This window comes from Thunnus maccoyii, chromosome 16 (genome assembly GCF_910596095.1).
Source record: "Thunnus maccoyii chromosome 16, fThuMac1.1, whole genome shotgun sequence".
Lineage (NCBI taxonomy): Eukaryota > Metazoa > Chordata > Actinopteri > Scombriformes > Scombridae > Thunnus > Thunnus maccoyii.
In genome coordinates, this window is record NC_056548.1 from 17,042,936 (window position 1) to 17,066,244 (window position 23,309).

Here is a 23,309-nt window from a genome sequence, read left to right on the forward strand (position 1 = left end):
GACAGGGAGAAAGATGTGCATGATTTCTTTCTCTTGCCTCCTTAGGGTGCAACCAGAACCGGGCAAAGTCACACATAAGATTTTTCTCAAATCACACCTCATTTACCCTGTCTCGTCAGTACACCTTCTCTCTAACCAGACAGAGTGAACCTGCCATCTGACTGTTTCCGCTTTCAGTGTCTAATATACCTCTGATGTGGAGAGCCCGGCCAGATGTAGCAAGCTGACTTAAATCAAGGGAAGGTCATAGTGATTTGAAATGCATGAGGCCCCGCACTAGCCGAAAGACTTTTAGGCACGCTCCATTGAAAGTAAAACACTCTGGGAAACCGTATTTTCTATTCCAGTTGAGCCTAACAGATATTTCCCCAGCATAAAAGCTCCCCATGACCCACTGCAGCAGTGGCAGAAAGGGAAATGAAGCAAAATTGTGTTCAAGTGCATCCATGATGAGAAAAAATAAAGTGAAAAGTTCTGACATACTGCAATCTGCAAACTGTGAGCTATCTGAACTGTTTTTGAGCTCTCTGCGGCATCCTGTCATGTGTGATTTACTTTCTCATTTCTAACATTAGTCAAAGTGCAATTTGCACAAAATAAGTCCAGAAGTGGCATTATGGAAATAACACATTTGCTATTCCTCGATCCTTTGTGTGTTCATTGTAAGCGTTCAGTAACGGAAACACAAGCCAGTTTCGCTAGTGCAAGTTGACTTTAAGATTAAGTTGCTCAGTCTTCCTTCCTTTCCTTCCCCTTCCAGGTTTCTCTTGTATTATTCTACTAGCATGGAAACATTCTCCAAAATGAGTCAGTACAACACCATGCTGCTTTATATCTGTCCTCACTAAACTTTGTTCTCACCAGCACCAGTCCTGTTTACACATTACAATTCTTAAGTACTTCCTATGACTGCATTTCTTGTAAAATCAAGACCACACAGCAGCTGCAGATTCTAGTGCCCTTTCAACCCCCTGGCTTTCCCTTTCTCTGCTTCCCAGTAAGGATGCGACTGAGCCACTATGTTTACTTGGCTTGAAACAGTGTTGACCCTAACCACACACCATCTCCCTAAATCTCAAAGGGATTGGCCCCCAATAAACCGCAGGAGCCCAGTCCAGATCCTGGGGTGAGTACGAGAGTTTCCAGCATGCCTGCTTTCCCACAGGTAGCCCGGCTCATTCTGACAGCCAAGTTGGAGAAAAACGAGCACAGCTGCTGGCCTTGCCCCGGGTGAGCGCAGGGCATTAAGGCAGATTACATTCCCAGGATAAAAGCAACACATCCAGTGGTGTAATCCCTCTCTGCCCCCTGCTCCTTTTCAACTGTCCCCACCACCTCCACCTCTCTGACCTGCTCTCCAAGACAGCCGACTCAACTCAGATCCCCTCAAGGAGAAGAAAGCTGGAAAGCCTGTGCACCCTGACTCTGATTAGATATCAGGTAAAGCTTTTACTGCCGCAGGAGACCTGGGATACAGACCATTAAATTTAACCACTGCCTGCTCGGAGGCAAGAGAAGACAATGACTCAGGATGTCACACTAGCATGCTATTTAACTCTGTGGGAACGTCTTTGGTAGAACACAAAATGGGACGGCTCACCAAATCACATCAAACAGATGTTTGCTCCTGTCTGCTGACTTGACAGATTAAACAAACCTGTAATAAGACTTTCCCAAAACAAAGCAACAGTATCTGCAGCAACACAAGTGCACTGTCATTACCTAGATGATAACACTGCCTCAGACAAAAAGCATGCGCCGCTAAAGCCATGAATTCATTCACCCTCCGTGGCGGTGTGAAAAACCCTGGTTGCTTAAATTTTCTGTCACTCTGGGGGGTTTTTATTGGAGCACAATGAGATTCCATCAAATAAAGATGAACTAGCTCCAGCGTTTCTAACGTGAAATTCGGCTTTTGTTTAAGTAGACTCTTATCCCATTATCTGACTTTAAGCTTTTGTGAGGGATACGGTTGCAAAATGGATTCAGCTCTTGCTTTTCAGAAGCTGCTTTCTCACTGCTCCTGTTTCTGACTCTCTTGTAATTGCTTGATGGTAAATCACAAGAAAATCTCAGGGTAAATATGGGCAAAACAAACACAAAACAAGTACTAATAAAGATATACTGAACATTCAGTTTTACTTATGTACAAAAACCTGATAATTTTCAACTCTGACTTGGCAAAAATTGAGTCCAACATTACTTTCCTCTCAGAGAGATAAGCCAGTATTGTATAATTCCGCAATATCCTGAAGACAAACTGCTTACTAACAATGTCAGAACAAACTTCCATGTATTTTAGATCAAACAAACAAACAACAATAAATGATTACCTTGTTTGGAGAAGCGCACAAGAGTTTTGCATCAGTATTCCCTTAAATGAACAGCCAAATCTCTGAGCATCAAGCATCTGTTCACAACAAGCTTACAGAGGCAGATGTCAGATGTCTGCCCTGTGTGATTTAGCCCTTTCCTCCCTTTAACTGTCAGTGAACTGCTGACAGAAAATGCAAATAGGCTTTACCCCTTAGTGACACTTTCAACACATGATACCACCACCTGTCCTGAGTATCACAGTGACACATCCGCTGGTGAATGATTACAGGGTCGAGCAGGATCTGCCATTGGAAGTAAGATTTACTACAAAATACAGTTGTTACCTTTTTTCACATCACATTGGATCTTCCAATGTGATGTAAATAGCTTTTGTGGCTTACTTGCACTGTGATACAGCTCATTGCAGACTGCAGCCTACAGCTTCTCATGTCATCCATAAAAACAGATGTCACTGTCCATCAAAAATAAAAAGGCCATAGATCCTGCTGACCCTCAGGTTAAACATAGATAGAGTCAGATGTAATCACTCATGAGTCTTTGGCAAACCACCCTGCAACCATTAATGACCTCGTATAATGATGTGTCACCACTCCATATGGTCCACCCATTTATCAGGGTGCGAGTGCTTATAGCACCCCTTACTGACTCACATATGTTTGTGTAAAAGTGTAATTACATGAAAAGGCTCACTTTACGAGGCTTTACATAAGAGGGAGAAATGGGTGAAATACATGCATGTGTGTGCGCACGCGCATGTGTGTATGTAAGTGTTTGTATGTGTGTGTGTGTGTGTGTGTGTATGTTGCCCCTTGTGTGGCTGTCTCTTTCCACCACACCCATCCATCACTCCAGCCTTTCGCCACTTGGCCAGTTAATTACCTTTTCCTGTTCACTCACGCACAAGAAAACAAGCCCCTTTCAGACTGTTTGGACAGACTTCATTCCTCTCCCACTCCCCCAACTCCCCCTTTTTCCAACATCTCTCATTCTCTCTCTGTCTCCTCTGTGGACCCAAGGCAGCCTGTCTCAGATCCATCAAGCTTTCAACGGCTTTGGCCAGAGTAAGAGTGCTGGGGGGTCGAGGCTGGACTCACCACCGGGAGAGTCGGGCACTTAAGGCATCTTCATTACAGATCTGCAGGTGGATGATCACTTCAACTCAGTGAGAAGCTGATTTCAGAGATGAAGCAATGCTCTGGTTTGCACAGAGAGAACAACATGAACCTCTCCAAAGTTTTCTCATTAGTGAAAAAAAAGTAACGCTCGGCTGCATCACTAGATAAACCAGACGAATGAAACTACTTTTTCTCCTCTTCAAATATTTTCCACTTCCCTGCCCGTAGCTGCTGCAGAACAAGTCAGGCAGCAGAAGGGCAGCTTGCTGTGTCGTCCTCGCCAGGGACACACTTCTGGATTGTGTTTATGTATACTTTCACCAGCAATTGTTCACTTCTAATTAGAATGGCTGATTTTTTTGGCTCCGAGACACTCTCAAGGTAGTTTGTCTTTTTCCCAACCACACTCTTCTGTGGAAACAAACCAAAATGAGAAAATAATGAAAAATTCAACAGTCAAGCTGGAGAGGCAGGAGCCAGGTGTTGCTGTAAACTGCAGGTGAAAGCAAGGACAGAAGGGAGGAAGGGGAGGTGGGGAGAGGGGGAGGGAGGCTGAAGAGAGGGGATGAGGGTTAAAAATCTGGGTGCACAGATGTTTTGTCATCTCCTTAACTGAAGCTGCTATTTTGCAAAAGTCTGCACAATAGCAGAAATCTGAGATGAACATTTTACAAATATAACCACTGGCAGTTGAAAGCTACTGTCCTCATTAATGTGCAGTGTGAAATTGAAGCAGTATTCAGTATTCCTAACCATCCACTGGAGCTTGTTGAGAGATCTATTTTTGTCCAAGAGCCCACTCTAAAAACACTCACCGCAAAGCATAGGATCCTGATACAATGGTTTCTTCCAACAGCCCAAACCAGTACTTCACTTGCATTTCAAACCCCCCATCCAGTCTCTATGCAGTGATGACAGCCACCTGCTTCTCCTCTTTCTGAACTGCCACACCGACAGAGCTGAGTTAACTGTGTTTTGTTCTATGGGAGGATTTTTCGTTTTGACTGGGAGACAGAGCACCCCCAGTTCCCTGCAGTTTATTTAGAGAGAAAACAAACTGCTGCTAAAGCTTATGGCAACTAATCTCCATCACAGGACTCCCTTAGCCACAAGGAGGGTAACGTGTGACAGAGGTGAACATCCAAAGATGCAGATTGTGTGCGTGAATGGTTAATTATCAAAGAAAAATGCAAAGGGAGTTACTCATGCTCAAACAGAAGTAATTGCATACGGCATCTTCATCAACATCCTCCAGATCCTATAATGGAAAAAATCTCAGTCTACACATGAACAACATGATTAGAATTAATCATTTTTAGATCAACATGTAAATAGCTGCACAGCTACAGTGCATATAAATTAAACATATGGATCTACAAGGTGCATATTTGCCTCACTTTATACAGTTATTGCAATATTTCATCCCAGACACCTTGTGTAAAAATGCATAGCTCTACATAGTCATGAAAATAAAGCTGTATGAAAGTGATGACAAGGTGAAATGTTGAGTATCCTACAATAATTATTCTCTTCACTTTCCCCTCAGAATGGACGGTACAGTAATTATGCTGGCAAGCTGCCACATGGATAAATATTCAAGTTTTCTGTTGCTGCTGGAGTTTCAGTCTCCCTCCCACTCGCTCTCTCCACATGGAGTGACTCTATAGATTGAGTCTGTGAGGAGAAGGTGCATAATGAGTCTCAGTAAGTGGTTATTGTTCGAGCACAGCGCTTTTTTTATTCGGCAAATATCTCAATTTTCATTTATCGGCCTGTGTGCCAGTGTGGGTATGTGAGCAACAGGCTAACCCATTAGCATCACAAAGCTGTACTGACTATAGAACAAGCTAAAGGTTAATCCCCCCCCCTATTTTGGCACCTTAACTTCTGTTCATACAGAAGAGCACAAATCATCCTCAGCCAAGGTGAGCTGTGCTGAGCGTCCCTGTCCCATCCACTCCCAGTCTGCAGTGCATTATCTCAGAGAGTGACACGCTTTGTGTCTCACAAAGCCACTGCGTGTCGGCAGAACAATGGAACAGCAGAGTTGCGAGCGGTGGAATCAGCCTGGTGCAACAGCCTACTGTAGGTACGGCAGAGAGAATGGGGAATACTAATTTATCATGAAAGATGTCATTACCATGCCAATGACTTCTCAGAGAACACAATTATCACTAATAATAGAAATTTAAACATCAGCCAAGGGCTTTCAGCAAGGAAGGGTTGTATTAATGGAAAACTGTTGTCTGTTTATGAGAACTAGACACTAACAGCTGACGAGAGTACTGATAGAAAAAAAAAACACATTGAGATAAGCGCTAACCAGTATCTGTTTTTTTTTTTCTTGCTAATTGAGATGTCTAGACACATTCAATTGAATCTCAGCGAGATAAGGAAGTAAGCTGAACTATCTCAGTGGAGAATGGCGCACACTAATCCACTTACTGAGTCTGAAGGATTTTCATTCAGCATCCTAGAAAATGCATGGCTTATCAAAATTTTTTCATATGCACATTTTGCCACTTTGTCTTGTAGGAACAATAGCATCCTACAAATGGCCTTGTGGCCCACAACACGAAGCTACTCCAACCATTTCACTTAATATTCAAATGAGGTGGTGAGGACTGGTTGGGCAGAAAGCCATATATATACTTTTTGGGGGGAATAATAATCTCTTTTCACCCTAATAGTTCATTAAATAGTGCAAAAAAGTATAAATTTATAGACTATATATAGATATAGAACATTATATTCTGCTATATTTCATAATTTTTTCAGTTGCAAAAAAGTTAAATGAAAAACATCTCTGTTATACCTCTGTGCAAACTGATTACAGAAGTAATACTCAAACACCTTCCAACTCACACAGGAGAAAGCATACAAATTTGTGGCTTTGTAAGTTATCCACTCGTCTGAATGAGACTTTTTCTCTGTACAGCCAATCACAAAACCGGAAACAAGTTACACAACTGTCTCTATTCTCATGTCAGGGACGCCAGCATGGGCGGACAAGGACATTGCTGCTGTCACTTCACATTGTGAAATGAACAGATAACCTTGGAGTTGTTGGCAGCTTTGTTGAATTCTGAGTTTCTTGAATTCTGCTTTTCAAATTCTTCTTAAGGGGGGGGCTTTCTGCCTGCTCATATGAAATGTCACAACACAGCAGAGCTTGGTGAGAGCTGAGAAATTCAGCTTGATGGAGAAACACACAGTCCTGAGAGAAACAGCGAGAAGCTGCGCTGAATTGTGTGTGTGTGAGGACAGAACATGTCAAACAAAGTGAACACAGAAAGCTTGAGTTTGCAATGAGATTTATACTTTTGGCTCAGGGGTACGATTGCATTCGTCTGAGTCTGTCCGTCCATATAACCTCTGAGTGATGTGCTTTAACTGCACTTAAGAGCATGAGAAACACACAGTTAGGAGCACTTAAACAGCAATAGTCACTCAAGGAAGAGTTCTACAGTCTACAGCAGCTCATTTTCAGAGAGATGCAGACTAATGGGTATTTTATATATTTATGAGTCAAGGAGAATGGAAAGTAGCCAGATGTGTCATTAAGTTGGAAGTGTAAATTCTTATGCATGGCTCTAATCTAATGTGTTGTTCATTTCATGTCACTGAAACAAGATAAATGGCTTCAGAGTTATTACACACACAGTTCTATGTAAAGTAGGTCTGGGGATGCAGAAGCATGCCCCATCCGTGCTTGGGGTTTGATTGTGGGACTGAAGGGTCAAAGGGTAACTAATTGTGCGACTCGTGGAGGTCAGCATCGGTGTGGCCTTCTGCCAGAGCGCTGGAACACCACCTGAAGGTCTGTCAAGAGAGACAAATGAACTCCGACCTCCCTGCTGATGACAGCGACCCCAGTCAGCAAGCACACGCCATATCTTAATCAGGGTCACAGAGAAAGGCGCAGACCGCCGCTGCCCGGTCCAGACGCTACGTGCTAAAGGAGCTATGGCTGATGTTTACCTGTCCGGTCTCATGTTCAGTTGGTCATCAAAAATCAGAAATAACATTCATTCTCCATGATCTTGTAGCAGTTTGTCACTTCTTGAGTAACATGAATAAAAGCTGTGGTCACTCAGGCCTTAATGTGCACACAAAATGCTGGGAAAACAAAAACAGAGATGCTTGCTTAGTGCAATCTGCTCAATCTAACAAAAGCATTCTTGTGCAAGCAGCTCTTTCTTTTTTAGAGACCCCATAAAGAGCTAAACTTAGCTCAGCCTTCATACTCTCGGAATTCCACATGAGCAACTCTCAGTTTTACAGAGTGACTCCCTAAACAGAGCAGAACAGGAGATGGTTATCATTTTTCACCAGTCAATAATTAGCTGATTCCCTAATCAGCTGTTTGTGCGGCGTGCCTGTCCGTGCCTTCTCATTTAGCCATATCGCAGCAGACGCCGGGGCTTTTACCTGCCATGCCATCAGCAGTAATCCACCGCCTCAACCACATTGATAGCTGACTCTACTGTCTGGAATGTACTCGCAGTTGAGCCTCGTAAAAGACCCTTCACCAGGTCTACTGTGTGTGTGTGTGTGTGTGTGTGTGTGTGTGTGTGTGCCATCCTGTTGTAGAGAGCTAACAAGTATATGTGATGGATGGACAAAATCACATGACAACTACGCTGACGGAAAAGGTATTGTGATTGGAGGTCTAGGGATCATCCAAAGAAAAGGAGTGTCTCACTTTCAAGATTAACAAAATATCAAAAAGGATTTCCTTTCCTAAACAGAGACTACAATAAAGCGAGGTTGCCAGCCAAAGGGACACGGCCAGAGGGGACGTCTCCCTCACTCCTACGCTTACAACTGCTGCGCTGTTTTGGAGACAAAAATGACCCAGAACCTGTGTCAACAGCTGGGAAAAGCATCCCTCGCTGTGCTTTGTGAAAGTGATAAAAATAACACCATGAAGTATCCCGCTGTGGGTTACGCCCTGAACGGGTCTGTTTTTCCTGGCCAGAAGGGTCACTGTCAGGCAGAGCTGGACCTCCAGCCAACACACATCAAGGCAGCACTTTCCTAGCCTCCATTTTCGCCCCTGTCTTTTCCTGTTTTGACAGGAAACAGGAGATGATAACATAGTCGCACAAACAAGCACAGATTGCCTCCGACCTGCTGCCGAGCTGTCCTCATGTGGCAGTGGATGTCTGTTTTCTTTAGAGGGCCTCGTGTCCAAACACAGAAAAAATAACACGCGCCAGTGTGCAAATCGAACTCGCTGCGAAGAACAAACACGGACACCAGGCCACTGTGACGCACAGGCACGCACATAGACACACCTGACACGCGCATTGCACCTGTCTTCGTGCCAAGCTTCAATAACCTTTCCACAGCCTGGCACAGTCTTCTGTGTGTCGAGCACTTCCTCGCTGGCTCCCAGCAGCGTGCCAGCACAGCGTTACACAAAGGAATCCAATAAAACAGACCACCAAAGTCATGGACACAAGTCTGAAAGAGGATAGATGAAAGCTGTGGTGGTCGCCACGGGGAACCAAACATACACTGTGGAGGTGAGCGGAGGAGCAATGTCAATATCTAACAGAGAGAGGAAGGGTGGGGTGGGGGGAGTAGCACTAGCATCGTGGGGATTGCTTTGAAGGCCAAGGGAGGTGTGGATGGGTACTGTCTCTTGTCCGAGGCTTTTTTTGGAATGTGGGCCTTTTATGTTGTCAGGAAGCACACTGCAGTGAGACACAACAAGTGGAGTGACGGGGCCATTAGAGTGGCTTTGTTGATGGTGAGAGAATCTCAAAGGAACGGGACACTTTGATTGCCCTCTCTGATCCCCCACTAGCCTTTGTTTATGAGCTAATTAAGCATTGTTCAGTTGCTGCAGTAGTCTCAAGCCCTCCATCCCCATAGCACCACCATGACTTCCAATGGCTACTGTAGGACTTTTACAGCACCCTCCTATAACTTAACAACTAGCAGGAATCACTTTCTGAACTGCTTTTCAGTTTGGGAACCGAGCTCTGACAAAAACTGACTATGTAAGTGTATGTTGTGTGCATACATGTTCGCGAGTGTGTTTGTAAAAGGCAGAGAGAAGCGCTTAAAAGAGAAGGAAACACAGATGAGGTACAGTCTGGCAGGTCAAATACAGTTCAAACACGGTCTCCAGTGACCGCTTCTGTAGGAGTTCAAGTGTGCCCTGGTTTCACCCCTCCACTGGACTCTGCAGCCAAAACAGCCTCTCACTCACAAAGAGATGAAAAGATAAATGCCCAGCATGGGACGGGGGGAGGCCGCGGGGTCAGTGGATGGACAGAATAGGGAGGAGGGGGCAACATCTTGCTAGATGTGGTAATGACCGGGTGAATGCAGTGAATGCATGTTAGTGAGGGAATCTTAGTGAGGGAATGCTTGCAAAGCGGAAAGGCCATTTTTACATAAATGTAGTGCATGTGTACACAAATGCATTTACCTGTGTTTGAGGTCAGATGCACAAGTAGTGCATGAAAAAGAAAAAAAGAGAGAATCCCAGTTTATGTATTTATAACAGAGAAAAAATGTAGTTTGCTCGATACATGAAAAGCTCAGCATTGCTACATTATGACCTCCCCTGGAAACCACTGCTTTAAAGTCAAACTAAAGCTGACAACCTGTAAAACGCTGTGTGTAAACAAAACCACACATTCAAGTTTGACCACATAATAGTTTTACGGCCCGATGGCTGTCTGGACTTGCAGTGGACATTATGGAATGACCTTAGTTTTGTAACTTTTGACTCTCAATAGTTGCTGAGTTGCTGCTCTTGGAGGGCAGAGAGGGGGGGAAGGTGAGCTGGACACAGCAGTAGCATCCACTTCTACTCCAAACAGTCAAGCTATGCAGGAATTCAACAAGGCCACATGCACAGGTGTGCTCCCCGAGAGCTTCCCTCCTCTTCACTGGGCATCTGAGGAAACAAAGCATTTCCGTGTTGCACAGACACGTTCAAAGGCATTCCAACCATGTTTTTGTTTGATGTATAAATGTAGTGCAGTAAACAACAGCTACAGTATCTACCGAGTTGATTTAAATGTTTCTGAGAGACGCAGTGGGGGTGAACCGGTGCCAAATAGCCCATGGCAGAAAAGGAGCAGTCGAGAACCTAAAACACACCGCATTAATGATGACAGTTTTAGGAAGAAAAAAAAAAAAACACCAGCATGTAAGAACAAAACTCAACTAAAATATGCTCCAAATAAAAGTCAAATGGTGAGGCAAGCAGGCCAGAGAGCAGCAATCATAGATAGACTGCTGTCAACATCACATAAAACAAAAAAAGTTTGACTGAGAATGCCGGGAGACACATAAACTTGTACAAATGCACAAACATATACACACAAACTTGCCCACACACTCTCTCCCAGGCTTGTTCTCACACTCAGCATGGGAGTTGGGCAGCACTCAGCTGGGGGTCTGCACTGCGGGGCCCGATAGTGAGTTCCCAGAACAGGGAGGATGCTCACGCTTTTATAGGCAATGCTGAACTGATACTGAGCAGCAAACGCAGAGGATGGAGAGGCAGTCTGGGACTCATAAACAGAGAGGTTTAAGTTTAAGTGCCCGACACACATGAAGAAGATAAAACAGCCCAGAGCTCTTCAGCAGAGAGAGTGACATCATAAAATAGAGCGGCAGTAACAAGAGGGGAAGCATAAAGGACGGATCTATTAATGGGAGTCAGTTCATGAGAGAGAGGCAAGGGAAGGTTTACTCCATAAGCATCCACTGGGAGTATGTGGTAAGCTCAGGATGGCATCATTTCTCAAGACAGTAAATCTCTGAAAATCTCAATATGAACCTAATTATTTTTATCCAACTGAATACCAGTGACCTCCAAAGTACACATGTTTACTATGTGGGCAAATATGTTAGCTCCGAAGGTTACACATTCAACAGTGCAGCTTGTCAACAGTGAAGGACTGGCTTCTTTTCTTTACTTTCTTGCTGTTTGTCAAAGTTCAAGGCACAATCTAAGTGGATTTTACAAGCATGTGGTGTTGGGTGATGCTCTTTCTCTCTCATCTTTATCACTCTGGTGCTACACATCTGGATAAATCATGGGATGAGACCCCCAAAAAATGGTTAGATGCTTGCTAATACAAAGACGGGATGAAAATGTATAATTTTTTATGAAAAAAGACTCCACTCCATTTCAGCCTTTGCTGCTCTGAAAGCTACGAAAACATTTCTCCAGAAGAACAAAAGTCCCAGTAAAAATACCTCACCTGCCAATCCAAGACAAACAACACAGCTACTGTATCTTGATTGACTTTTTCTGGTGAAAATCCATTATGAAAATCCATACAGCTGAGGTTGACCTTTTCAGTGTTCCGCCTATTGAGAAATTCCACGACACCACTTTCCACACGAATAAAAGCAACTTTGCTGCCATTTTGTAGAATGTATTGCTATGCTGTTTCCTTTAAAATGTCAGCAGGCAAATAGCTAAGTCAAGTCATTCAATAGTGAAACAAAGACGCCCACGGAATCAACCACTTTCCACTTCTTTCCCTCTGCTCCCTCTGTCAATAGAAGGGATACATGCTTTGGTGCCAATCTGAGATTTTTATTTATTTAATGATATAATGATATAAAATTAACCTAAAAACTGAGCTTAGTATAAGTTGATAATATGAGCAGTGACATGTAACAGACTTTGATTTAAGTAACCAGCAGCCACTAAAATGAGGGCGCAGAAGTGCTAAAATCAGATCTTGTATTCTCACCATTTTCACCCTAAAGCTAAGCCCACCAAGTACCAGCGTAATAGCACTGGACAGTCACCTTCTCCATCACCTTCTCCATTAACCAGACCACCACTTTGCCTGTGTGTTGGAATGAGGATAAAACACCGACTGTAATAATGCCATCATAAATTGGATAGCGGTTAAGTTCAGAAAGATGGATGACTTCTGCGGCAAAGTGGAAAGGATGGAGAGACTCTGAATGTGCTTCATCTCTTTCTTTTTCCTCTGGTACTTACACGCACATTCACACATCATCAATACACACACTCATCCTTGCACATGGAGCTGGACACTCAAGCATGAAATGAACATGAGCAGCGTGAACTTTGACTGGCATTTTCACACTGCGCCAGGATTTATGGGGCACTATATACGTATCTGAATGAGCTTCTGACAATAAAGAATTGCCCAGCGCATTGCTGGGAAGCCTAGTAAGACGAGTTAGCGCAAACCATCTACCTATCACGTCACAATCCGTCTACTATTACACAAACACAAATAGAATCGCAATAAGATGCATGGACACCGTCACCCAGACACCTATACAGATATATTACACGAAAGCACACCAGCGTGCTCACACAGCAGCCGCAAGCCACAACCACGGTCTGCTACTGTTGGCTACTAAGGAGCTCCTCTGGGAACTGACGGTCAAGGTGTTGAGAAATATTAATGTGCACACAGTAGTACCAAAAAAATTGTTTTGGTTTTATGTCCAGTGTTTTTCACTCTCACAGGAGGCAGCTGTTTCCAGAAAAGCTCTTACAAAACCCATTGTATGCAACCTGACCAGTACCAAACTGCATACAAGCCAAGTTAGCAACTAGCTGGTGAACCTAGTGGAACACTTTGCAGGAAAAGCAAAATGTTAATGCTAATGTTAATCTATGTCTGCTCAATGTGTAAATATTCTGTTGTTTAACTTTATGAGGTGATATGTCAGTGTTGTGTTTACAGTTCGTTATGCTGTCCCCAGATGGCCTAAAAAAGATCAATTAATGCATGTCTAAAGCTTTTCTTTTGTTTTCTAATGCTTAACAGTGAAACACAGTTCATTGCGCTGAACATGAATTCGATGGGTTCTGTGCACTATCTGGGGGTAAACATTGCCAAAGAGGCCAAACACTAGCAGCACTCTGAACCAGCAGATGAGAGGTAGCTCCATTTACATCTGCCAAAGAGGAAAACAAACAAGGCAATGTCAAGTCCAACTTAAGTACCATACTCCACTGATCCACTGTTTACTGTGAGCAAGGGAGCCACGCCCAGACTGCTGGAGTTTTCTGTCTGCATATCCATCTTGGCAAGGATACACAGCGTTGGCATTCTCTTTCAGCACATTGCTATAAGCCAGGCGATTTGTCTGCTACCACAAGGCCCGCTGTCAATTGAGTGCGTTTTATGGAGCCAGCAGGAGATTACCTCCAACTCAGTGCCCCTCAGTGTCTGTGTACTGTCTTGAAAATTTATCTCAACAACTATGTTTTTCCAATGCTCTGAATCAGACTCAATAATGGACTGCAGTCTGCCTGGATCGTGCACGTCTCACTTCACCATGACATATGGAGCTGAGTCGTAGGAGCCCTGTGACAGCATAAAGCAAACATACATACACACATACTCACACACACACACACACACACACACACTCACAGGCGGTTCAACCTAAATGAACAAGTCAAACTGATTAATTCCCACTATTTACACTTCTTGTTGCATTTGTGTTCTTTGCTCATTGACATTTCTGCCTTTGTGGCTCTGTTCTCATGCTCTGCAGACCTATGCTCTGCTGTAACACATCACCCTGTCAGCCTAGACTGCAGAACCATTGTTTCATTTCAGTCTGGCTCATTGTTACACATGATCCTTCACCAAACAGCAGCAAACTCATTCAGACAAGTGCTATTATGTATGGCAATCATTCCTCAAACACACTAACAATGAGAAACAGTTAAAGAATATAGGTGTTGTCAGAATGTCAGCATTACCTGGAGCTTCGATTCAAAGAATTCTGTCAAAATGATTGTTTATAAAACAAAACCAGATTCGGGCCTCATTTGTGATTGCCTGACTGAGCCACATCTGAATTAAAACACTCAGTAAATATACACCTGTGACTGGCTACCAACAGGAATTTTACAGGTTATTGCAGTCACTCAAAATGACCACTTATACTAATTTGTGCAATGCTAGCTACCATATTGCTAACAAACTCTGTTGTTCAACAGAAGAACATTTTGGGAAATATGCTTATTCACTTTCTTGCCGAGAGTTGGCGTACATGAGAAGATTGATACCACTCTTTTGATTATGAACCATCATTCAGGAGATGGTTAGCTTAACTTAGCATGAAGACTGTAAACAGTGGGAGACAGCTAGCCTGGCTCTGTCCACAGGTAACAAAACATGCCTGCTATGACCTCTAGAGCTCACGCTGTAAAGCCATGTTCCTTTTTTACACATCTGTTTTTGTACAAATTAAACAAATGAGATACAATTTGCTAATTAGTGACCTTCAGAGGTGCTGGTATGGTGATTATTTAACCTGTTGACAGAGCCAGGCTAGCTGTTTCCCACTGTTTAAACCCTAACCCTTACCCTAAATCTCAAAGTATTCAAATCAGTATAATGTAAGACCAGGAAAAGCAGCAAATTCTCAAATTTGAGGACCTGAAAACAGTAAATGTCAACATTTTTGCTTGAAAAATACAAATAATTTTATTTCTTTTTTCTTTTTGTAATACCACTTCTTTGTTAAAAATACTCTTACAACAGGCCTCTTCAGGCCAAGATTTAAGGAGATTTTAGAGAAGTTAAGAGACTCTACCAAGCTTCATGACCTTTGGTAGCTTATTGCTCTCTCATTAGCTCATTATAAGGTAATGGTGCAGCTGGTCTCCAAGTCACACTTTGAACGTCTTTACTGAATAGCTGTTGTTAAGGATAAAAGGGTTATTTTATTTGACTTCTGTGAAAGTGAGGGTGCTGCAACCTTTACAATAACTGAAGGCGGCAGAGTAAATTCCCGGGTCTAAGCTTCTCTAAAAAGCTCTGCTCACCTTGACAGGTAACTGAGGGAACATCTGGACGGCTCTCTGTAGACAATACAGCTGCACCAGAGAGGGCCAGATGGCCAGAAGAAGACACATACAGCTAAACTCTGTGCATATGCGTGTGTGTGTCTATGTTCACACATGAGTTCACCTGTGTGCACGTGCCTGTGTGTGTGTGTGTGTGTGTGTATGTGTGTGTGGGCATCTGCTGGAGAGCCTCAGTCAGCTCTTGTTTCATCTTGCCCGCTGTGGATCTGCTCCTCTGAGCAGTCAGGAGCACAGTGCAGATGTAAGGAATGGCAGTTATTCCTGCTGGAGAATTCCTCAACCTCCTCTGACAGATTCTTTCGCTTTTCTCCCAATGAAAGGTGATGAGCATCAGACTCGCTGCAGCCTAGCACCACGCAGACCCATCAGCCCTTGCATCTGTGCATGCTGAACCCATTTCCTGAGCTCTGCCTCGTAGCAATTTGCCCTTGCAATTGCAATAAGTAGCGGACTGAGCGGCAACAAGTAGGGTCAATTCACTTTCAGCTCACTAAATTAAAGATGTAAAATGAAACTGCAGCAGACAGTGAAGATGTGGGCTTCATTCCAGAGTTGCCTGAAGGTTAGAAAAAAGGTTTGTGGCCAGTAAAAGTCAGCTCCTTTGAAAAGCGGGACCAGCTGTGAGAATCTGGAGGCAGGAAAGTGAATGAGAAACACTGTACTCTTCCATAGCTGCTGTCAGGGCTGTTCCACTGTCTGCATATGAAAGACTGTGGTTGCACTGTGCAGCTCTCAGGTGGAGATAAAGGCTGAGAAATAAAGAAAATGAAGGATTTTTTCCCCCAAGAAAATTACCCTCCTGCTTCACTCTTACAAAAAAGTGCATTCATACAACAAAGCCTTTAATTTCATGCCACTGCACCCACTTCACTGCACAGTTTGTGGAGCTGGGTATCGTTTGAAATTTTTTTAATAATAGCAATATATTACGTAAGTTTTGGTATACGATACCAAGCCTTTTTTACCATTACTTTTTTTCTACAAAACCCTTTTTCATGTAACAAAAGAAGCCCAAACTCTAAAATGTTAAATGTTGTCTTAACACAAGCATACAAGAGCTTTACCTTGATAAAAGCCTAATCAGTAAATATCAAAGATCAAATATAAGTAAACAAGCTACCAAATCTAGCTGAGCATTAGATGCCAGGTTTCAGTGCTTGAATAATTTTAAATACTTGGTGCCATGGACACATTTTGGTTGGTAGCAAAAAAAAACTATTGAGGTTCAATACCCAGCCCTAACAGGAAGTATAAAAGAAGTGAACACAAAGCATTCAAACACAAAAGAAATTTGTCACATGAAGAGGTGGCTGACAGCTGCGGAAAGAGTAAATGAATGAAGCTGTGGAGTCTTGAGTTAAAGTGGCAATGAACAGCTGCTGAGGCTCACAGATACAGTGCAGCACGGCAGCGGAGAGCCATGACTGATGTCTGTGGTCTCTGCACCACTTGACACCAGATTATTGCTCTGCAGTTTAATACAGCCACATGCCATAAAGCAGAAGTCACACTGCATGCAGGGATGAAGCGAGGGGACAGCTCAGCCCAGAGTCTCCTCTATTCTCCTGTCTTGTCTCTCATCTCCTCCCATGCTCTCTCTCTGGAGTGCATGCACTGCTGAGCAGCAACACAGGCATGCAGCACACACACACACATCACACAGAGCCTCAGAGGCTCAGGTGCTTAGAGGTGAATAGAATAATGTGGTCATGCTCTGTTTTAACTCTACGTTGGCTCAAGTTTCACAACCAAGGGGTCTTTCACACAGTCTTTCCATCCATCTCTCCATCCGTCTGCCAGTCACTCTGTCCTGTCATCTGCCCTCCTGCAGCGAACCTAGCAGCGTACACCTGTTCCAGCCCAGGTCGGCCCCCTGAAACTCTAACCCACCATAAAGACTGAGCAAACTGACAGAAAGGTGAGAGGTCAGTCAACAAAGAAGAGGTGATACATCCCCTCGACTCGCCTGAGAAACAGTAGCCAGGCTGGTAAATCTGCAGCCAGTTTACCATCACCCACTTCTTCTCTGTCTTTCTTGGACTTAGAAAATTTCTCTTGTAACACTGACTTGTAAACACACTCTTCTATGCACAGTGCTATTTTCGACAAAGCAATGTTCCTCCTGGCTCCTTGGCCATGGCAACCAAACACTCTGCCCCAATTCTGTGACGGTTAGGTGGGCATGGAGGCTGAATGCATTTGGGAAATGTGCAGAGTGCGGGCAACATACAGTTAAAACATGAGATTCAAGAAAGCAAAAACTAATTCATATACCCACACAAGCACACACAATGACAGTGTGGAAGTAACTATTTATTTCACACAAAAACCAAGACAAACAAACTCAGAGATCTTACAATGCCACTGGCTTTTTGGCTAGGAAACATTTGTTGCATGACATAGGGGATTGATTAATTTCCTTTCCTCGGTGCTTCAGGAAACAAAAACTGATTTGTAACACACAGATGGATTCACTAACAATTCTACAATTTAAGTGGACCAAAGGTCAAGTGAAGAACAAAGCAGAAACAAATCGAACATGAATCCAAATGAGTCGTTTGCAAGAATTACTGTTCCTATAATTTATGAATTCAACATGAAAAAACTGGCAAAAGGCCCCATGGTACAAATTAATTCCTGCAGTCACATTCATAGTCACACTCATACACATCCATAATAGATCCATCCATAATAGATTTGGACACATTTTGCATATATCAGCAGTGAATGGTGTTCATGATTAGCTGGCAGTTTGCTCACTCTGTATAACAAAGATGTAACTTCATTCTTGTTACCCCTTGATCTAGATATTGACTTGGTTAGCTTGTGATTCTAAATTCAGTTTCCCTGTATCCAGAGTGCGAAGGCCAAGGTGAGTCCTGGCTGCAAACTGACCTTAACCTCCAACAGCTCAACTTATTCCAAACCTTCAAGTCCTCAGAGGTTTGCAGGACATTCTCTGTTAATCAGTCAGTGTACTAGTGGAGCTCACAAGGTCCAACACTACATTTATATTCATGAGCCTCAGTATTTATGAGTGGGTGTTAGCACAAGTGTTGACTCTATCATTGACTCACAGTCTCTGCAACATACCAAACCCTGACGTATGTGCTCTAACAATCCAGTTTATACTCAGTAGCATATCACAACTGGCTTGTGTCACCACAAACCATGTACTCTGTGTTATAAAAAACAGCTCTCTGCTAACAGCTTCTGTTCCAACCTATAGTTTTAATGATGAAAATACATACATAAAAGCCTTTGCAGACAACAAACACAAGTATTCTCAGATGTAATCTTAAAGGAATAGTCAAACATTTTGGTAAATAATCATATTTGCTTTCTAGCATAGAGTAAGATGAGAGGACTTGGAGAGAAGATGAGAATCTGTCCATGAAAGACAGCAAGCAGCCGGTTAGCTTAGCTTTGCACAAAGACTGGAGACAGGGGGAAGGTGGTGTATACCTGGTGTCTTCAGGAAGTCACTGCTCCCAACCAAGAAATAGTCAGGCACATAACCCACTGTAAAACCACAAATTGTCATTTTGGCAGTTTTTGTATGGTTTAAACTGCTGGTAGGCAGATTTTGTTACCTTCAGACAGAGCTAGGCTAGCTGTTTAACTGTCTCCGACTAAACTAAGCTAACCAGTTGCTGCTTGTAGCCTTGCACTCAATAGATTGAGAGTGGTCTGAATTTTCTAATCAAATTCTCCACCAGCAGTAATAAGCATATTTCCCAAAATGTTGAACTATTGCTTGAAGTAATAGCTTTTGCACCTCCAACTTGTTCTTCAAGGATTCTTTGAACCTGAGCTACAATGCACCTCCTTGCATATTTCACCAACTTAATCCAGCCTTTTTGGCTCCCATTCTCCCTAAATGTCATCTCTCTCATGGTTCAGGGGATACAATTAAGGTTAGCCCTTTCAAAAAAAGATATCGAGTGACAGTGCTTCTGCCTAAACTGTGACTGAGGGGCTTTAGCTGCTCCAGACTGGCCACAGGCGAGGAATTATAGCCCTTACAGGTCACAATAACCCCAGGCTACTGGCTCTTTACAATACCTAATCGCCTTTTGTTGTCATTGACACTCTTTTTCACTTTTTCATGAGATGGTTGATGGCACAGGCACAAAAAACACTTTCCTCTCATTTCATCTCATCAGCACACACAACCAAAAGTATTAAGTATCCCTTACCGACCTACAAAAAGAGGATGAGAGTTAGCATTTCTGAGCTAAGGCTGGATCTAATGCAGCTGCATGCTAGTCCTATCTGTCTGTGTTGACAGAGCCTCTGATTACAGTATGAAGCTAATTGGTTACTTTGAAGTTGGGGTTTAAGCGATCATCTTTCTTTATATATCATACCTAGCCGCTGTGTCCAGCCACATTAAGCACAGTCTACAATTATTGAATCCAGACTGTCTGCTATTCACTATTGAAGTCATTCCTTACTGTGGGTTTTAATTATGCAAATTAAGTAGGTGAATTCCCTTGATTAGATCAAGTCTGCGGGTTGTCAGTGTCTCTACTGATAGCAAAGTGTATTTTTTCCAATTTTTTTAATCATCTGCTGACTGAATGATATCAAATGTGTAAAGGCACCTGAAACTTGTGGGTGGTAGCTCAAGGACATAATTTCAGCGAATTAATTTGGGGTTGAGGCCTTCAACACAATGTCATAAACTATTTAGAATTAGAAAAGCACTGCAAATTACATGTATAAAGGGCAATATAGTACTTACTACGTGCAAGCTTTTTAAAAAGTTGTCAAACAGCAACTAAAGACATGGAAACTCTAGACACAGTGGTGCCAAAAGGGTAGAAACCAAGAGCTTTCAGTTGTTGTGGAGGGATTGGCACACCAAAAAGAAATAATTTGAGTTTTCTAATGCTGACCAAGTGGTTTCTGTACAAAACTGTCAGTGTGTTGCTGCCGGTGTCCACTTACACCACTACTGGACTCCTGACCACAGAGCTGTGCTGAACTACAGTATACAGGGAAAAAGCCTTTACTTCCCTATGTTTGTTGAGGGACGCACTGTAAGCAGGTTCTTTTAGACCCAAACAGGAAAACACAAAAGCTGTCTGGAAGGCTTCAGTGTGTGTGAATGGTGAACTTTCCCCGCAGTAGGCTTCATGTATAAAAGTGCATTCACTTTACACAAACACTCTTCCTTGAATTTTTATCTACTCGGGGCTACTACTGTATTCAAACAATAAGTCTACAGGCAGGGTGAGGGGGAGAGGGATGTCTGGGGACCAAGCCGACTTCCTCTTCACAAAAACGGGACGGCAGGCGGATGGGGAGGGAGGGGAAGTGCGACCTCGGGTAAACAGTCTCTGCTCTCGTTTTCCCATGACAACTGCAGACACAACACTGGCCCGAACCGACTCCAGCAGGTAGTACGATCCCAGACACGGCCACCTGAGTTGCCCTGTTGACCTTATTCCCCTCCATGGAGGAAGTAATTTGGAAGCGATCATCCATAGCCACGTCCATCCTATGAGGCCCAACAGGTGAGCAGCTCAAACTCACAAAGACAATAGGTTTATTATCCTTGCTTTAGAAGCCCATGCCATAACCCTGCTACAATAACAGCACCCTGCCATCACTGTTTGCCACCCTGGAATTAAGGCCCAATTTAGCCATCAACAAGTACAAAATAGGGGGGGAAAGGGGGCTGCTGAGCACCTGGTGAAGGCCACAAAGCACTGCTGGAGGGTCCCACACTAAAAAGGGGAGGTCAGTTCCCATGGCAGATAATGGCAGTTAGGAGTAGGTTTAATGTGTTTACGGGCTGGACTTACCTGATGATACCTGAATATAGATCTGATATGCTCAGAACCACCTACAAAGATTAGACCACACATACAGATATCTCAAACAGAGAGCCCAGGTGCTACAAAAGTCCCCCCTTGTTCCTTGTATACCTATTCCCGTATGAACATCAGGTGCTATGGGATTTGGGGTGAACCTTGAAGTAGCTGTAATCCAATCTGACTTTGAGACTCTCTCTCTAAAACAGGACAACAAAGGAGAACCTACCCGAGGGCAAGCCCAACCCGCCACAACAGCAGTCTCAGGGCCTATATTTAACAGCGGTGGGAATTGTGGGACCAGCCATACAGGAACACTTTCAATGCAAAGCGAAGGTCGACTGGGACTTAACTTCCTCCTCAGTCTCCAACGTTAGCGGCTCGCTTATTACAACCCCCTCAACCCCCCACACCCAACAGCAAAATAAAGAGATAAGCATTGTTTAGCAAAACAATGGGCCACTTTCAAAGTCTCAAAAGCTTCCATTTTCACATCCAAGGCCAGCATTTGAAGTCAAGCATGGCAATAAACAACTTTACAAGCGGATGGTGAGAGCTTTCTTGGTACAATTATAAAACATCAAGGGGATCTTATTTCATTGTCTATAGATAACAGTGATAACAGCAGGTGCAGGTGGGCAAGTAAAACCAGAAGATATACTGTAAGTACAGAACTGTTACAACAGCAAGACTGAGAAACTGCTGCCAAAGCTAAAACCACTGCTCTCTCTCACTACCCTGTGTGTAAAACAGTGACTGTATAGCTCACATGAGGGCTCTCTGAACCTAATTTGATTCTTTCTAACAAGAAAAGTTGTAAAATGGAGCAATGTAGCACAAATGATCACAATATTTCAAACTTTAAGGTGTAAATAACTGCAAAACATGCAGACATTGAAACAGAGGTTGGCCTAAAAAAAGTGTGAATAAAATGATTAAACCAACCTTCAATGAGTTTTGGTCAGCCAGGGCTAGCGCTTGTTTCCTCAGCTCTGAGACTTTCTTCTGACATTGCTGGCAAAAGCCTCCCTTCTCCTCCGACTCGGAGATAGAAACCGACCCGGCGCCCTCGGGAGGAGGCCGGCTGCTGCACCGCGCGTCCTCCACAGAGGGAAGTCTTTTCCTGGGGGTTGCTGGAGACTCTCCACTCGGACATCCCTCCACCTTCAACAAAAGAAAGGATTTTTGGGTTAACTTCGATTGTAAGAGCAAGTCACACACCTCCAGTGCGTACAAGTGTGAGGGTGAAAGCGTTTGTTTGCAGCTTGACAACCCGTTTGAATACACCTGTCCAAGTAGGCACCACATAGATGCAGGTTATGCGACTTTTAGTTTAAGAGGAAAACCTACATGAGTAGAAGCAAATCATCTTTTTTTTTTTTTTTACACTTAATCATGCAATAAGACACTTACAGTGAACATGCGGTTGTTAGGGTCCCCTCCATCAGGAGTTGGATTGCCCCCAAATGAATTCATTCTCCCAGATCAAGGTTAGGCTAGACCTTCAGGAGAACGTCTTCGTCAAACACCAAATTAAAACGCAAGGAAGAGCCATAGGCAAGACCGCAGACCCGACTGAAGGTTACCAGTCATCTGTCAGTGTGTACTGGACCCAGTGGCTGCTGATCGAAGGCAACTGGTGAATGTGTCCCATACGTTTACAAGCAGCGGAGGAGTTTTGGTGCAGGAGGGGGATCAGCGGTGCGCAGGAGGCGGTATTACTCCTGGAATGGGAGGGCTAAAGAAAACTTTCCTGCACAGGCTGAGGGGGCTGTATGAGGTTTTATCAAATGGACCGGTGTGACGGTGTAGTGGTCAGTGATATAACAGTAGACTATATTAGTGATTTAACCCCTTTAAATATAGTCTCCACCCTTTTCCTCCAAAGTAGCTTTATGAAAATGAATGCCCTGGCCATTACTTTATACACAATTCCTCAAAGTCCAGCTTCAAATATATATTTTTGGAAACCTCTGGATCTATACAGAGACATTAATGTAAATCTCTTCAGGGAAAAAAACCGTGTTTGAACAAAGTTTCGGTGCATAACATGAATTTGTACTGACTGGCCCAGTGTGCGTCAGAGAGGTTTGTGAGGTTAAAAAACGGTGGGAAACTCTCCTTTAGGTGATCATCAGAGTAAATAAGTAGCACTATAAGACAACTTCATGATAT

At 43.4% G+C, this 23,309-nt stretch overlaps 1 protein-coding gene across 2 annotated transcripts in view; it reads right to left on the reverse strand.

Annotated features, from left to right (window-relative positions):
* The window catches only part of kif26ab (kinesin family member 26Ab), a 66,790-nt gene extending 43,946 nt beyond the window's left edge, over window positions 1–22,844 (reverse strand). Inside the window, exons 1-2 of one of the 2 annotated variants that reach the window (XM_042388897.1) lie at window positions 22,548–22,844; window positions 22,080–22,298 (exon numbers count right to left, since the gene is read on the reverse strand). In XM_042388897.1, coding sequence (XP_042244831.1) covers window positions 22,080–22,298; window positions 22,548–22,610 — 282 coding nt within the window. In that variant the 5' untranslated portion in view covers window positions 22,611–22,844. Of the gene's footprint in view, window positions 1–10,180; window positions 10,284–22,079; window positions 22,299–22,547 lie in introns of those variants that run through there. The other variant, XM_042388898.1, reaches the window with a different exon arrangement.
* Window positions 22,845–23,309: the final 465 nt, after the last annotated feature.